The following is a 14,238-nucleotide window of genomic DNA, read 5'->3' as shown; positions in this document are numbered from 1 at the left end:
CAATTCAAGATATGTCATTTTTGATTCCAAACTTTTATTTTGCTTGGCATTTTATATGCTTTTGAAAAAACCTTCATTTTAACCGATTCAAGAGAAAACATTTTTTTTTGGTTCTTTTTCTTCCCCCCAAAGCTTTTATTTTGGTTGGCATTTTATACGTATTTTAAAACTTTGTATTCACCAAGAAATATAATTGGGATATCTTGGGAAATAAAACTGCCTCCTTCACTTATTCCTCCCCCACTTAAAATATAATTGAAGAATAAGGTTTAAAAAGCAATTGCTGAGTCAAGGAGGTTTGAGGCTGCAGAGCATTAGGTATGCAGAATATGAAACGATAACCTAATCTCAGGTGACCAGGCTATCACTGGCCTAAGTGGAACCTGGGCATTTGAAGCAGACATTCCATAGCAGCCACAAAAGTTAAGTTCTACATGTAACATTTTTCTCATCTCCCTTTAAACTGTGCTCCTTATTGGGCATTTTTAGAAGCCCCCTAGCTCTGAATTTCATACACATTTAATGACAACTAGCTTTTATGTGTGTCACCACTTCTGTGGAAGAGCTGAAGGGGGTATCCTCTAAGAAAGGGAAGGCCCTGCCTACTCTGGAGATCTGTTCTTCGGAAGGGCCAAGTCCTGTCAATCTTCTGATTGAGTCTTGGTATCTTAAGAGCAAAACCCAATACAATATAGGCAGACAACATTCATTATCAGTTACCATATTGCTGGGAATAAATAAAAACTGGATAACACCAATAGTAAGAATTAAAGGAAAGAGGATTAAGTTTTTTTAAAAAGAAAGAAATAAAAGAATTGCAAACAACTTCCAAATATTCAACAGAGTTGAAGTGGGGTGTGAAGGGAGGGGCATGTCCTGTGAGTAAAAAAGACCTAAAAGTCCTCCGTCCAGTTAGGTAGCAATGTTCGTAGAAATCTCAATGCAAGGCAGGAAAGTCCTTGCTGAGATCTGTCTCTGACACCCAAGGTGGCACAAAGCACATGGGGAAATGTCTTTCAGTCTCCTAGATCAGAGTCGTTCTCATTCACCCTCAGTGATCTCCGTCCAAGAGGCAGCATCCTTTATTTTCTGCTCCACAAGCTGTTTAGCATCCTAGGATGTGAGGGGGGAAAAAAAAAGAAAGCCCTGTCCAGCTTAATTTGGACTTACTCAGGCTGGATTCAAAGCCACTTGCCCCAGACCTACACTACCTATTAAATCTCAGGAGAAGGAGGAAATATAGTACAGACTCAACATGACAGGATTCTGGCTTGCTTGAATTAGCTGTCAACAGAATGAAGCAGCCTAAAGAATCCAGGTAGTCCAATATATCAAAGAGTTCTGGCAGAAGCTTTCTTTTAAAAATTAAAAAAAAAATAAAGCAGCAGTTTTATTTGGTAGCAACATTTAGACAAAAGCAAAACTAGTGAGCTTAGCCAAAAAAAAAATTGTCTATCTGTCAGTATATCCCAAGGATCATGTACTGTGACCAGGTGGCATTTATAGTAGGAATGCAAGACTGATTCAATATTAGGATAACTATTAGCATAACTGATCTTATCAATAACAAAACCAACAGAAACCATATCATTATTTCATTAGTTGCAGAAAAAGCTTTTGACCAAAATTGAAGACTCATTTCTATTAAAAAACACTAGAGTACATTGGAATAAAGGGAGCTTTCCTTAAAATGATAAATATCACCTATCTAAAACCATTGGTAAACATTATTTGTTACGGGGATAAACTAGAAGCCTCCTAATAATATCAGGGGGAAGGAAGGATGTCTATTGTGACCAAGAAGTCTATCTGGTCTTCCTAGGCCCTAGACAATAGCTACAGATGAGGATTGGATATGCTTTGATTTATTAGAGAATTGCTACTAAGTTTGATATTTTTCATTCTGGGTTTCAGCTCTTCATCATTTTAAAAACAACATTTTTATTAGGATCACAGGAATTAAGGTGATCTGCCTTCCTGTTCTGGACTCTGCCACTTACAATCTGTGATGGTGGGCATACCACTTAACCTTTTTAAATTTCAATTTTGTGAACAAGCAGGATAGGGTTGGTCTAATTGACTTGAAAGTCTCTTTCAGTGCTAATATATAACTCTGTATTGTTGATTTAGAAATAAGGCCTGCACTTAATGATGTAGGAAATGCTCAGGTGGTGAAACTATCGATGCAGGATGGCACCCTTTCTAAAATTTAAGTTAAGTGACTTGTCTAGGGTCACATAGTGAATCTGTTTCAGAGGAAGGACTTGAAACTAGGTCTTCCTGGCTTCAAGGTTGGTTCTTTATCCACTATACAATTCAAATGTTGGCTCTTCATTTGCTTAGCAACACAAATAACTTTTAAAGACCAAGAAGCTATTCATTTGGAGTTTCCTAAGAGGTTAAGTTGATCTTCATCACTTCAAATGAAAACGGGAGTGGTTAGATCATTCCTGATTGCTGTCTCAGGTGAAATCTCCTTTCCACCTGTTAGCTCTTGGGGAATCAGACCTATTGCCCAATTCAGCAAATGCCTTTGTAAGATATAAACAAGGTAATAGTTTGAGTAGTGAAGTGATAGCTTTTACTCCAGACTACAGCTAATGTCAGATGGTCTCCAGTCAAGGCAACCTATGCATGTACGTCCTCAGATAAATGACTTCCCAGGAAGCCAACTCAAAGAGAAAGACTGCCTTTCCTATTTCTCTGATGCCACTGTGGACAGCTGATCTTATCTCTTATGAGCAGCAGAACAGCTGAAGACTGAAAGATGAATGATATGGTCAGCTATCTTGGGCATAAATTCACTTCTGAAACCAGGTCAGTGAGATAACAGAAGACAGATAATGAAGCTTGTCAGAAAAATCCCTGGGCATATAATAATATATTACATAACTGAAGAATGCCAGTGGGATGCATAAACACTGAAATGGTGATGCATAGGGAGATGCGCCTGTGCTCTATGCCCTGACCTTCATATTGCTATTATTCTCCTAGACCTCTACATGCAGAATTATGAGCCTATGAAATGTGTCTGTCCCAGGAATTACTCTTTCTCCAACAAAAAGACATAAAGTCTCTTCCATAGAGCAAACTAAGCAAACAAAGCAAAGCCAAGATGTCAAGAGAAATGCAGGAGAATGCAGATACTTTATAAAATGGCTCCACCATCCCAATAAGGAGTGGGAGAACCCTTGTTATAAGAAGCCAGAACAGCTAAGTCTTCTTGATTCCCACAGGACCAGCTAAGGGAATGGTGAAGATATCCCCTTCTCCTGAGCTCCAGCTTTGGGACTTTCCCACTGCTACACAGTCACTTGTGATTCCCTGACCTTGGGGATCTGATATCCAGTTTCATGCCAGTCTGCAGAGTGCCATTTTGTTTTCTCAGCTCTTTTTATTTTGTTTATTTTTTGTTTTTTTTTCTCAGCTCTTAATATGTATATGTTGGTTAAGAAAATATTGTATTAATTTCTCAACAGTAGAATGATGGAACTGTTCTACAGGAAAAAGAATGTCATTGTCCATAGAGTAAGGGTAAGCTCAATTGGACCATCAGATTCCCAGTTTCCTTGATATATCCAGAGATATATCACTGTCACTGTGACCATCAAGGTGTCACAACTTTACTCTAGGGAGGATAGTAACTATGAGACCTGCAGAACTGGAGCTGCTTTTCAGATTTTAAACTTTTTTAACTTAAAAATTATTATATGAGCTTCAATAAAAAAAAGCATTGCTAATAACCAAATGCTCTTGGCACTCAATCAAATGAAATTTAAATGATTTAACATCTATAAGATTGATCATGACACCAAAAACCCCAAACAAACCCAAAAGCTTTGATGTTACTCTAAACAAACTGTTGGGCATCCAGAGTCCTAGAGTCTGAAAAACAAATGTGAAACATCTTGACCTTCTCCCTACTCCACCCTTCCCAACTCATTCAAACTTTTCTCAAAATGTACTTACTTTAAGAACATCATCCAGGTGCATCACCTCTTGATTCAGATCCTGGAACTCTTTATATTGCTCTTTATGGGGTTCTAGTGCTAGGAAAAGCCCCTGAAAAGCTTCCTCTAAGCTCCCATCTAGGAAGGATCTACAGCCTTCTGATTCTCCACTGACTGAGCCCTCAAATGGAAGCCTCTCAGGGATCACTGGCACCTCTGTTGAGGTGAGCCTCTTGACAAGTTGTTTGGTGATGTTTCCTTCAAAGGTGTCCAGTTCCACAGGTTTAAGCTCAGATGCCTCATCTGAATCTTGCAGAAGTGACACAGCGACATTATTTTGCAGGAACAGGTTGTCACCCCCTGGACCCGGTGTTTGTTGGCACACTTCAGAAGCAACCGGGGAGGCTTTCTGGTTCTCTTCTGTGTGCTCTGGTAGTAGCTTTGGGTCCTGGACTTCTGCTGTGGAATTCCTGAAAGAGCCTGGTTCTATGTCTTCCCCAGGGAAGATCTGGGAGGCTAGATTGCTATGGTGATTTTCTGCTGGGGTGACGGTGATTTCTGGATTAGACTGACCAATGTTAGTAGAAGAACCAGTTGATTTAGAAGATGAGGCACAATCACCATTGGGCAAGTCAAAAAAACTGAGAGACAGGGGTCTTTTTTCCTCAACTGCCATTCCATTTTCAAAGATATCATCAGGTAGATTAGACTGTAGAAATAAAGCATCCAAAGTTATTACTTTTATAAATAAAAAATTTCAGGGCCTAGAGATGGGAGATCCCAGGTTCAAATCTAGTCTCAGATACTTCCTAAGCTGTGTGATCCTGGGCAAGTCACTTAAACTGCATTGTCTAGCCCTTACCACTTTTCTGCCTTGGAACCAATACTTTGTGTTGCTTGTAAGACAGAAGGAAAGGGTTTAAAAAAAACAAACCAAAAAACAACACTTTAGATTCTGGGGTGAAATCTATTAAACCTTTTCCCATATTCATGCAGCTTCCTCTTATGCAGGTGCTTCAAAAGCTACCATGTAGGACCCTTTATTTTCTTGTTAATCCTTAATAGTACTAGAAATTATAAGTATCTTGGATTCTTTTATTAATCTGTGATTATGCCAGAATCAGTTCAAAGCATTATATATCATTATAATAAAATATAATAAATTATAGAAATATAAAAATAATTTCACAAGTATTTTCTAAAATTTATAATATAATGTATTAATGATATAATAAAATATAATTGTTTATTAGGTTATAACAAAATTATTCTAATTATATATTACATATAAACATATATATGTACTTATATAAACTTTGCACTGGTTTGGGCATAATATATACTGTATATAATTAAATATATGCATAATTTGTTGGAATGCATAGACCCTGCCAAAATAGAAGAGAGGCCCTCTAACAAAGATTCCATGGCAGGTAGAATCTCCCAGTTAGAACTCTATTTAGAACACTTTGTATATAAATGCTAGTATAGTCTTCCTGTGCTAAAAAAAAAAAAAATCAGAACTGGGGGCAGCTGGGTAGCTCAGTGGATTGAGAGCCAGACCTAGAGATGGGAGGTCCTAGGTTAAAATCTGGCCTCAGACATTTCCCAGCTGTGTGACCCTGGCCAAGTCATTTGACCCCCATTGCCTACCCTTACTACTCTTCTGCCTTGGAGCCAATATACAGTATTGAGTCCAAGACGGAAGGTAAGGGTTAAAAAAAAATCAGAACTAATTGTCTCCATGTAATCATCCATTCAGGGAACACAAGAGGCAATAGTACTTGGAATCCATTATAGAATATTTATTGCATAAATGTATATTACTATATACAGTACTAGGCTCACTCAAGTGGGCATCATCTTCAGATAAATAGGAGACAGCAATAACTGTAGGATAGGTGATAATATACAGGGAAACTAGATAGCTCCAGAGTTAGAAATCAACATAGACACACACACACACACAAAACACACAAATATATATATACATATACACACATAAACAAACCCATTCCTGAGAATGTATCAAGGGAGTTCTTTTAGGAAACTAACATCATAATAGGCTAACATCCTAAACTCTTTAAATATACAAAAACTCAAGCTTCTGGGAATGTGGCTTAGGTCTTTGTTAATTCTTTAAATCACACAAAGTCCTCGGTCTATAGAAAGTGACAAACTATTAAGCTTCAACTAATTTTGCTGATTTTGCTGGGGAAAAGCAGACAATCATAGCTTGACTTCTGGACTTAAAAAAAAAATCACATTTGCTTTCACTTTACAAGAATCCACAACAAAGGTTAATTTTCCCTTTTTTTTTTGTTAACTCTTAATTTGCTTATTGTACTAGAATGGGTTTTCTCTTCATTAATATATCTACAGAGGTAATAATTTTAGCAACATGAGGCTGGCAACATTTTTGCTCATTTATCTGAAACAAAAGAATTTTGAAGATATGTTTAAGATCATCTTGTTTACTGACTCACATTCATAGTGGCGACATAGTGGAGACTCAAGTGGTCCCTTGAAGATTAGAATCACATAGTAGGGCCCTTCCTTTTGATTTCTGGCACACTGTATGCACCCTTGCTACAGTAGGGGAAAAAGTGCTGGAAAGTCACAGAACACCAACGACAGGTCAAGATTCCTCCATCAGGAAAGACAGAAAGCCAGCCTCACAACAATGTCATCAATACTCTTTGAGTGAGTTTTGCATCAACTAGAAAATTCCTATAGCCCAGATCTGACCATTTTCCTCCAGCATTTTGTCAACAAAATCAAGTGCAAGCTGTGAAGAGAGATCACCAGACATGCCAACTGAAGGATGCACTTCAAACCTCACTCCAACCAAACTCACATAAAGATCTAGCACTGCTTTGGGGTTCAGTCTGAGGGAGGGCAGGTCACTGAATGAACGGCTGCGCTGAAGCTTGGCCAAGAACGTATCGTGTAAGGCACTTAAGACTGCTAACCTCCGGGGCTTGAATGGTGAAGGATGCAGCCACTTCTTCAGAAGTTAAAGCAGAACGGGGGAGTTAGTCAATCAAATGGACCAGGGCTAGCACACTCCTGTTTGTTACAACGTCTGCTTGGTCAAACTAAACAACTGGATTTTAGAGTTAGTTTTTAAACTTTTTTTGAGCCAAGGCAGTCTGGGAAATGTACCCTGTCTCAGAACAGTGTTTTAAAATAACATAGGATTAGCAAAGAAACTAATCATACTGAAATATAGTTACTAAAATATAAGAAAACGAATTCAGACTATCTGAAATACACAGATCCCATTGGGAATCAAAAGCCCAGGTTAAGAACTCCTATTCTGGAGGAATATTAGAGAAGGAAGTACAACAAAAAGTTTATGAGTTAGGAGGTGGGGCTGAGTGCAGGCAGAGGAGCACAAACATATTTCAAATATATTTTGTCAGTGAACAGGAAGAATAATGTAGCCCTTCATGGGTGGAGAGGGAAGGGAGAAAGAAGAAGGAGGTTCAGGGCAGGGAGGGGAAGGCTGGCACAGGGAAGTAGTTATGAAAAGAGGCCACTTGTACTGTTTGTCAAGCGTTTCAAACATGTGGCATGGGCATTGCTTTGGCTTTCGTCATGTCAAACCGGGAGACGACCTTGAACTTACAAAAAACGAGTGATCCTTGAAGGTAGGGGTTTCTGGAGTGCCTTGGCTGTACATGGACATCCTCCTCTGGAGAGCTGAGGCCTTATTCCCAGTGCCTGTAGATGAGGTTATGTCCTCCACATCAAACGGACTGCAAAACAATTGCTCTTTTATTATGCTGCAGAGTGTACAGGATTTTCAAATCCATCTCTGGCCATTCAACAAAAGGCCAAAATACACATTCTCACCTAAGTGCCTAACTTGCACAGAAGCCAAATGAAATAAAAAGGAAGTGGGTGGTACTTGGCCAGGTGTATTTTAGAGCACAAGTAAAAATGTAGGCAGGAAAAAACAATGGCTAGAAAACTGAATTTAGAGACAGAAGAACCCAGGTTCTATTCCTACCCTTACTTACATCTAATTTAATGTGACTTTCATATAATTTAATCTTCATTTTTCTTTGTGACTGTTCTTCCATTGACAAAAGGAGAATTTTAATATTTAAATCTCTTAAGGGGCATAGGATTTTAGAATTGGAAGGACCCTTAGAGATCAATTATTCCAGCACCCTCCTTTTTCAGATGAAAGAATTGAGAGATATATGAAGAGTCTTAAGAGTGTTATGAATCTCTGGAGATAGGCACTATACCAATTCAAGGGATTAGCATACTGTGATTCAATATAAATAAAACACTTGAAAGGAAAATCCTATTTATTTTTAGCTGTTGCAAAAGCCACTTATGATTGTGATGGATGATGTTCTGCTCCAAATTATTCCAGTCATTACAATACCATGCAGCTCATCTAACAGAAAATAATCTCTTGTTCTATAGACAAAAGGTCAAAGCTAATAACAAAATTGCTTCAGTATATAACAAGAGAGTTGCTGGGTTTGTGCCTTACTCTGCTTGTGTGGTAGAACCTTCTGCCATCAATGTTTTGTGTTACTCCAGGGAGTACTATGTGATGGCGAGGACAACATTTTCATAACCATATGTCATAAGCACTTCAATTTTTTTTTTGCTAGCAAAGGCATTTATTTTCCTTCTTGAGATATGGTATTGTTTTGAAGGGAGGGGATGTGTTAAGAAATAGGTAAAAGGAAATGAAACCATCCTCTGAAAAGAGGACATGAAGTAAATAAAAATAGCTTAACATTTATATAAGATGTTTCCAGTTCAGCACCCAAAGCAGAATCCCTTCCATTTTACTGGAGACAATGTATAGACGCATAAGCTTATTTCAAACATCACGAGTATTCACCTGACTTACATAGGCAACATGTCACAATGAGGAGTATACTGAATTTGGAGTCAGAGGGTCCTGAGGTTGAACTCCAAAGTGCTTAGTTACTACCTAAAGCACTTCAACTTTTAACAATATAGTTAAGCTCTCTCTCCTATAGGAGGCAGCTTTAGGTTAACTATTTCTGTTGGAATCCTGATTGAGAAAATAAATCTTTTGCTTTGATGAGGAGGTTCATCCATCTTAGCAAATCACGTTACTAAATGTACTTATTTAAGACTATGCTCCCCTGTCTATTTCCAAAAAAGGATTGGAAATGACTTACAAAACTAAATTTGGCACAAAAAAGGGAAATTGAAAACATTTAAAATTAGTAAAAATAGGTAGAAGAATAAGAGAAAGCATAATACTATGTCATGGTCTTTTCTCTCTCCTCATCTTCCTGATGTCTCTGTTGACCACTTTTTATTCCTGAATACTCTTCTCATCTTGGGGTTTTTGTCTTGTGACTCTTTTTTTCCATCTCCTTTGCTAGATACTCCCCTAGCTCATGTTCATTAATTGTGAATATTTTTTTCAAAGTCTTTGTCTTGGGCCATCTTCTCATTTCTCTCTATACTTTCTTATTTGATGATCTCTTCAGTTTTTATGGGGAAAACTGTCATCTCTATTCAGATGATTTCAAAATCTAGCTATCTCACCCCTTTCCTTCTCCTGAACTGAGTCCCATATCACCACTGAGTACTGGAAATTTCATATTGCAGGCTGCATAGGCATCTTAAAGTCACTGTGTCCAAAACAGAACTCATTATCTTTTTCTCCAAGTCTATCCCTTTGGAACTGTCCCATTCGTTTTGAGGGCATCACCATCCACCCAGTCACCTTGTTTCACAAGTCTGATGTCATCTTCAACTCTTTCCTCTTGTTCATTCCAAGTATCCACTGTCAAATCTGGTAATTTCTTTCTCCTCAACATCTCTCCAGTAAGTTCCCTTTTCTACTTGTCCACGCCACTACTCTTGATCAGCCTCCTCTTGCCACCTCTCAACCAGATTACTATGAAGAGAGAATTAACTCTCTCCTCTATTTTTAGCAAAACAAATCAAGAACTCAAAGCACCTACTTAACACTAAGTAAGAGAATTCACTGAATCACTTACTAGAATAAGCTCATACCTCCAAAGGCCACTGCCCACCCCCTTGGGCAGTGTTAGGCAATTGAAAGTCTTCATTTTTTTCCTGTAAAATGGGGGAAGGACAGAACCAAATATAAAATCTGGTTTGGCATTTAAATTCCTTGCAACCTGGCTTATTCTTATCTTTTCAGTTTTCTTGCATGTTTCTTCTCTCTATATTCTCTATGGTCCAGATATATTGGACTTCTTTCTGTTCCTCACACATAACGTTTTATTGCCTACCTGTCCACCTCCAAGCATTTGCAGGGCTGCTCCTGTGCCTGAAATGTTGTTCTCCTTTATCACCTCTACTTTGAGGAATCTCTGACCTTTTTCTAACTAATTAACTAATTAATTTTAGGGTGTTTTCCCATGAATCCCTGACTTTAAGAATCAGTTCAAATGTCACCTCTAACAAAAGGCCTTTTGTAGACCCTTCACCTGCTACTGCCTTTCCCTCTATGGCTACTTTCTCTTTACTTCTAATTTTCGTACATGTTGCTTTTGCTATAAGATTGTACTCTCCTTCAAGGCCTACTTTTTCTTTTTCTTCATGTCTCTGGTACTTACCATAGCCTCTGGCACCTAATAAATATGTGATAAACACATATTAATTGATATGAGATACAAAAGGGGATAAATCTCAAAATGACCAGATGAATATCAGAATCCTTCTGGAAAGTTAACCATCTCATTTCAGAATAGTCTGCTTTATTTGTATATTTATCTAAAAATAATTTTTGGGGAGGAGATAAGAGTAGGGGTGGTAGGGTTGCCCACTCTTTGAAAGCAAATTTAAAAAGGATAACTTACTACCAAGTGATTTCCAAATTTAATTTGATGGTGCCAAGATCATTGATGTCAACAGCTACCACCTGAGGCCGGGCTGCAAAAAGGTCTTTTGTCTCACAGGTGACACTTCCCACCAGGATATGAGTTGCAAGTCCTTTAAGTTCTGTGACCTATTAGAGAGAAAAAGAAAGGACCACCTGGTAATATAAGTGTAAAGGGAAAATGCCATTTTAAAAGAATACCACTATATAGCATGTCTTATCAAGGAAGAAAGAAACCAGCCATCTGGAAGAAATCAGTAATTCAGTAACAAAAGGATTTGGAGTATAAGATGATATGCACCAATCAAAGGAGTCTGTACACTGACTTCAGTCATCATTTTATATACTCCTGCTCACAGATAGGCCTCCACGCCTCAATGCCAGGCACATTCCTTTTGTGGAAGCATTTAGAGCAGAGAGCGGAAAAGGCAGGTCTGGGAGCCAAAGTTGCAGGCTAAATGCCATAGATCCCTGCTGTCCATATATCATTGCACTAGAATCACAGGTTAAGCAGCACCATTCTCTATATGCTGTTAGACTTGAGTTATTTTTGGCTGGTTGAGCCAAATGACTTTTCTTTCTTATTTTTTTTTTCTATTAGGGAAGGTAGAAAGAATAAATTTAGAAATGAAAACAATGTAAAAAGAAATGAAATGAATGTAGTTAAAAAATTAAATGGGTAGTAGGAAGGATTGTGTATGCAGAGTACCTTAATGGAAATTAATCCAGCTATCAAAGGCAGGAAAACCATTTCTTCTCCGTCCCAGCTCTGTTTGCCATTCACCTCTATTTTGCCTTTTAGTTTCCAACGCTGCCTGCCATACTTCATGAAAATCTGATACAAAAACAAAAACCCTTTATATTCCCATGTTCTTTTTAGCAAGCAAAGTTTAAAAGTACAAGTAAATAGAGCAACTACCCATTTTATTTATGTATCATTATACTGCTACTACTCTAGGTGCTTTCTGCACAATTTATGTGAGGGGAAAAAGACTTTTGAAAAAGGAATAATGAAAGAACCGATGGAATTTGAATGCAGATTGAAGCAAGCCATTTTTTCACTTTATTTTCTTCATTTTTTTAATGTGTCTTCTACAACATGAGAAATATGAAAATACATTTTATATGATAGCACATGTATAATCAAAATAAAATTGCTTGCCATCTCAGGGAGACAGGGAGGAGAGAAGGAGAAAGAAAATTTGGCACTCAAAATGTTAGAAAATAAATGCTAAAAAAATTTTTACATGAAATTTGGAAGAAATAAAATCTTACTGATGGGAAAAGAAAAAAAAAAGATCAAATATAGCCCTAATACACAAATCAAGAAAAGATAAATCACAGAAAGAGAACTATAGGCCAATATCATTAATGAACATTTACTTAAACATTTTAAACAAAATCCTATCAGACTACAATGACTTAATCCAAGAAATCATTCATTATGATTAAGTGGGATTTTTGTTTTTACATGTAATTGGGAAAAAATAAAATGTTAAAATTTTAAAAGAGAATAATATATATGGTTCTCTAAAGGAAAAACAAAATAGATGGTGGTAGTGGTGGTGGATAATCAGTGGTGAGAGAGAGGGACATTATACTTCCGTAAAAAAAGTCCAGTGGACTAGGGAGAAGCAGAAAGAAGTTTAAGTCCTGGGGGCAGCTTGATGGCTCAGTGGATTGAGAGCCAGGCCTAGAGAGGGGAGGTCCTAGGTTCAAATCTGGCCTTCCTAGCTATGTGACCCTGTGGCAAGTCACTTAACTCCCATTGCCTACCCCTTACTGCTCTTCTGTCTTAGAACCAATACACAGTATTGGTTCTAAGACAGAAGGTAAGGGTAGAAAGAAAGAAAGAAAGAGAAAGAAAGAAAGAAAGAAAGAAAGAAAGAAAGAAAGAAAGAAAGAAGTTCAAGTCTGGCCACCATTTACTGTGGGACTGGGTGAACTCTCTGAATTTCCTGCCTCATCTCTAGAAATGAGGACAGTCATATTTATAATACTTCATTAATAGAGCTGTAAGGAAAATGTTTTCAAACCTTCAAGCTCTCTGTTGGTGAGCTATTATTATTCATTTCAAGCTGCTCTTATTAGGTTGTTCTTATTACAATAGAATGGGTTAGATTTGGCTTTAGAAAGGCAGGGTAATAGTCCTAACTGCCATTTTCTAGGATTATGACTGCAGACATGCCCTTTAACCTCTGTGAACCTTAGAAGTCTCACCTAAATAAATGAGGACAATACTGGGAATAAATGCATCACAGGTTTGCTATGGGAATCAAATGAGAGAATGTGCTTGAGTGTTTTGTAAACAGTAGAGCACTCTGTCAATGTCTGCTTCTGTTTTTGTTTCTTAATGATTTATTAAACACTTAATGTTAAATACTTGGTAGGGCAAGGGGACACTCCTGACCTGCTGATTTTATCATGCTTACTGAGCCAAGGGTAGTGACTTTCCCATGGTCATGCTGCTATTCTGGGTCAGATGGAGGCAGGGCTTGAACCCAGCGAGGTCTGCATTGCCTCAAAACTGTCTCTCTTCTCTCTATCCACCCACCACATTTCTTAGACATCCGAACAGCCAATTAAACTTCTTTTAAAACTATTTCCATTTAAATAAATGAATTTCAAGGCATAAAAAATCTTCACTTTTTAGTCACTGCCTAAACCTCCATGCATACTTTTTGTCCATTCATTCACATTCATTTTCTTTTAATATTATTGTAGTTTATACATAATCTGTTCTGGTTTGGCTCTTTTTTCCATTTTGTAGTATTTTCTAAAGGTGTTTTCATAATTCTCGATATTCCTCTTATTTATCACATAGATCAAATGAGAGTAAAGTGCTTACTTACCTGGCATGAATCAGGTGCTATAAAAATGCTTATTCTTTCCCTCCCCACTCTTCAGTGTTAGTTGGGCTATAGTAGAGGTGTCAAACACTTAATCAGTTGGCCCCATGGGGCCCAGACTCCCCCCATCCCAGTGCTTCCAAACCAGGTTAAAATGTAATTGGGAGGGGGCAGCTGGGTAGCTCAGTGGATTGAGAGCCAGGCCTAGAGACAGGAGGTCCTAGGTTCAAATCCGACCTCAGACACTTCCCAGCTGTGTGACCCTGGGCAAGTCACTTGACCCCCATTGCCTACCCTTACCAATCTTCCACCTATAAGTCAATACACAGAAGTTAAGGGTTTAAAAAATTAAAAAAAAAAACAAAAACAAAAACAAAAATGTAATTGGGAAATATTTTTAAAATATATAAAAATAGAGGGGCAGCTGGGTAGCTCAGTGGAGTGAGAGTCAGGCCTAGAGACAGGAGGTCCTAGGTTCAAACCCGGCCTCAGCCACTTCCCAGCTGTGTGACCCTGGGCAAGTCACTTGGCCCCCATTGCCCACCCTTACCAATCTTCCACCTATGAGACAATACAC

The 14,238-nt window shown here is 38.0% G+C and overlaps 1 protein-coding gene across 1 annotated transcript in view; it reads right to left on the bottom strand.

The window, feature by feature from the left end:
- The window catches only part of RIPOR2 (RHO family interacting cell polarization regulator 2), a 62,505-nt gene that overhangs the window by 23,096 nt on the left and 25,171 nt on the right, over positions 1–14,238 (bottom strand). The window contains exons 9-13 of the mRNA XM_044683513.1: positions 11,522–11,647; positions 10,793–10,941; positions 7,582–7,711; positions 6,808–6,957; positions 3,970–4,659 (exon numbers count right to left, since the gene is read on the bottom strand). Coding sequence (XP_044539448.1) covers positions 3,970–4,659; positions 6,808–6,957; positions 7,582–7,711; positions 10,793–10,941; positions 11,522–11,647 — 1,245 coding nt within the window. The remainder of the gene's footprint in view (positions 1–3,969; positions 4,660–6,807; positions 6,958–7,581; positions 7,712–10,792; positions 10,942–11,521; positions 11,648–14,238) is intronic.

Source organism: Gracilinanus agilis, chromosome 1 (genome assembly GCF_016433145.1).
Source record: "Gracilinanus agilis isolate LMUSP501 chromosome 1, AgileGrace, whole genome shotgun sequence".
Taxonomy (NCBI): Eukaryota; Metazoa; Chordata; class Mammalia; order Didelphimorphia; family Didelphidae; genus Gracilinanus; species Gracilinanus agilis.
The sequence above is the reverse complement of the archived record's forward strand: the minus strand, read 5'-3'. Positions and strand labels throughout refer to the sequence as shown.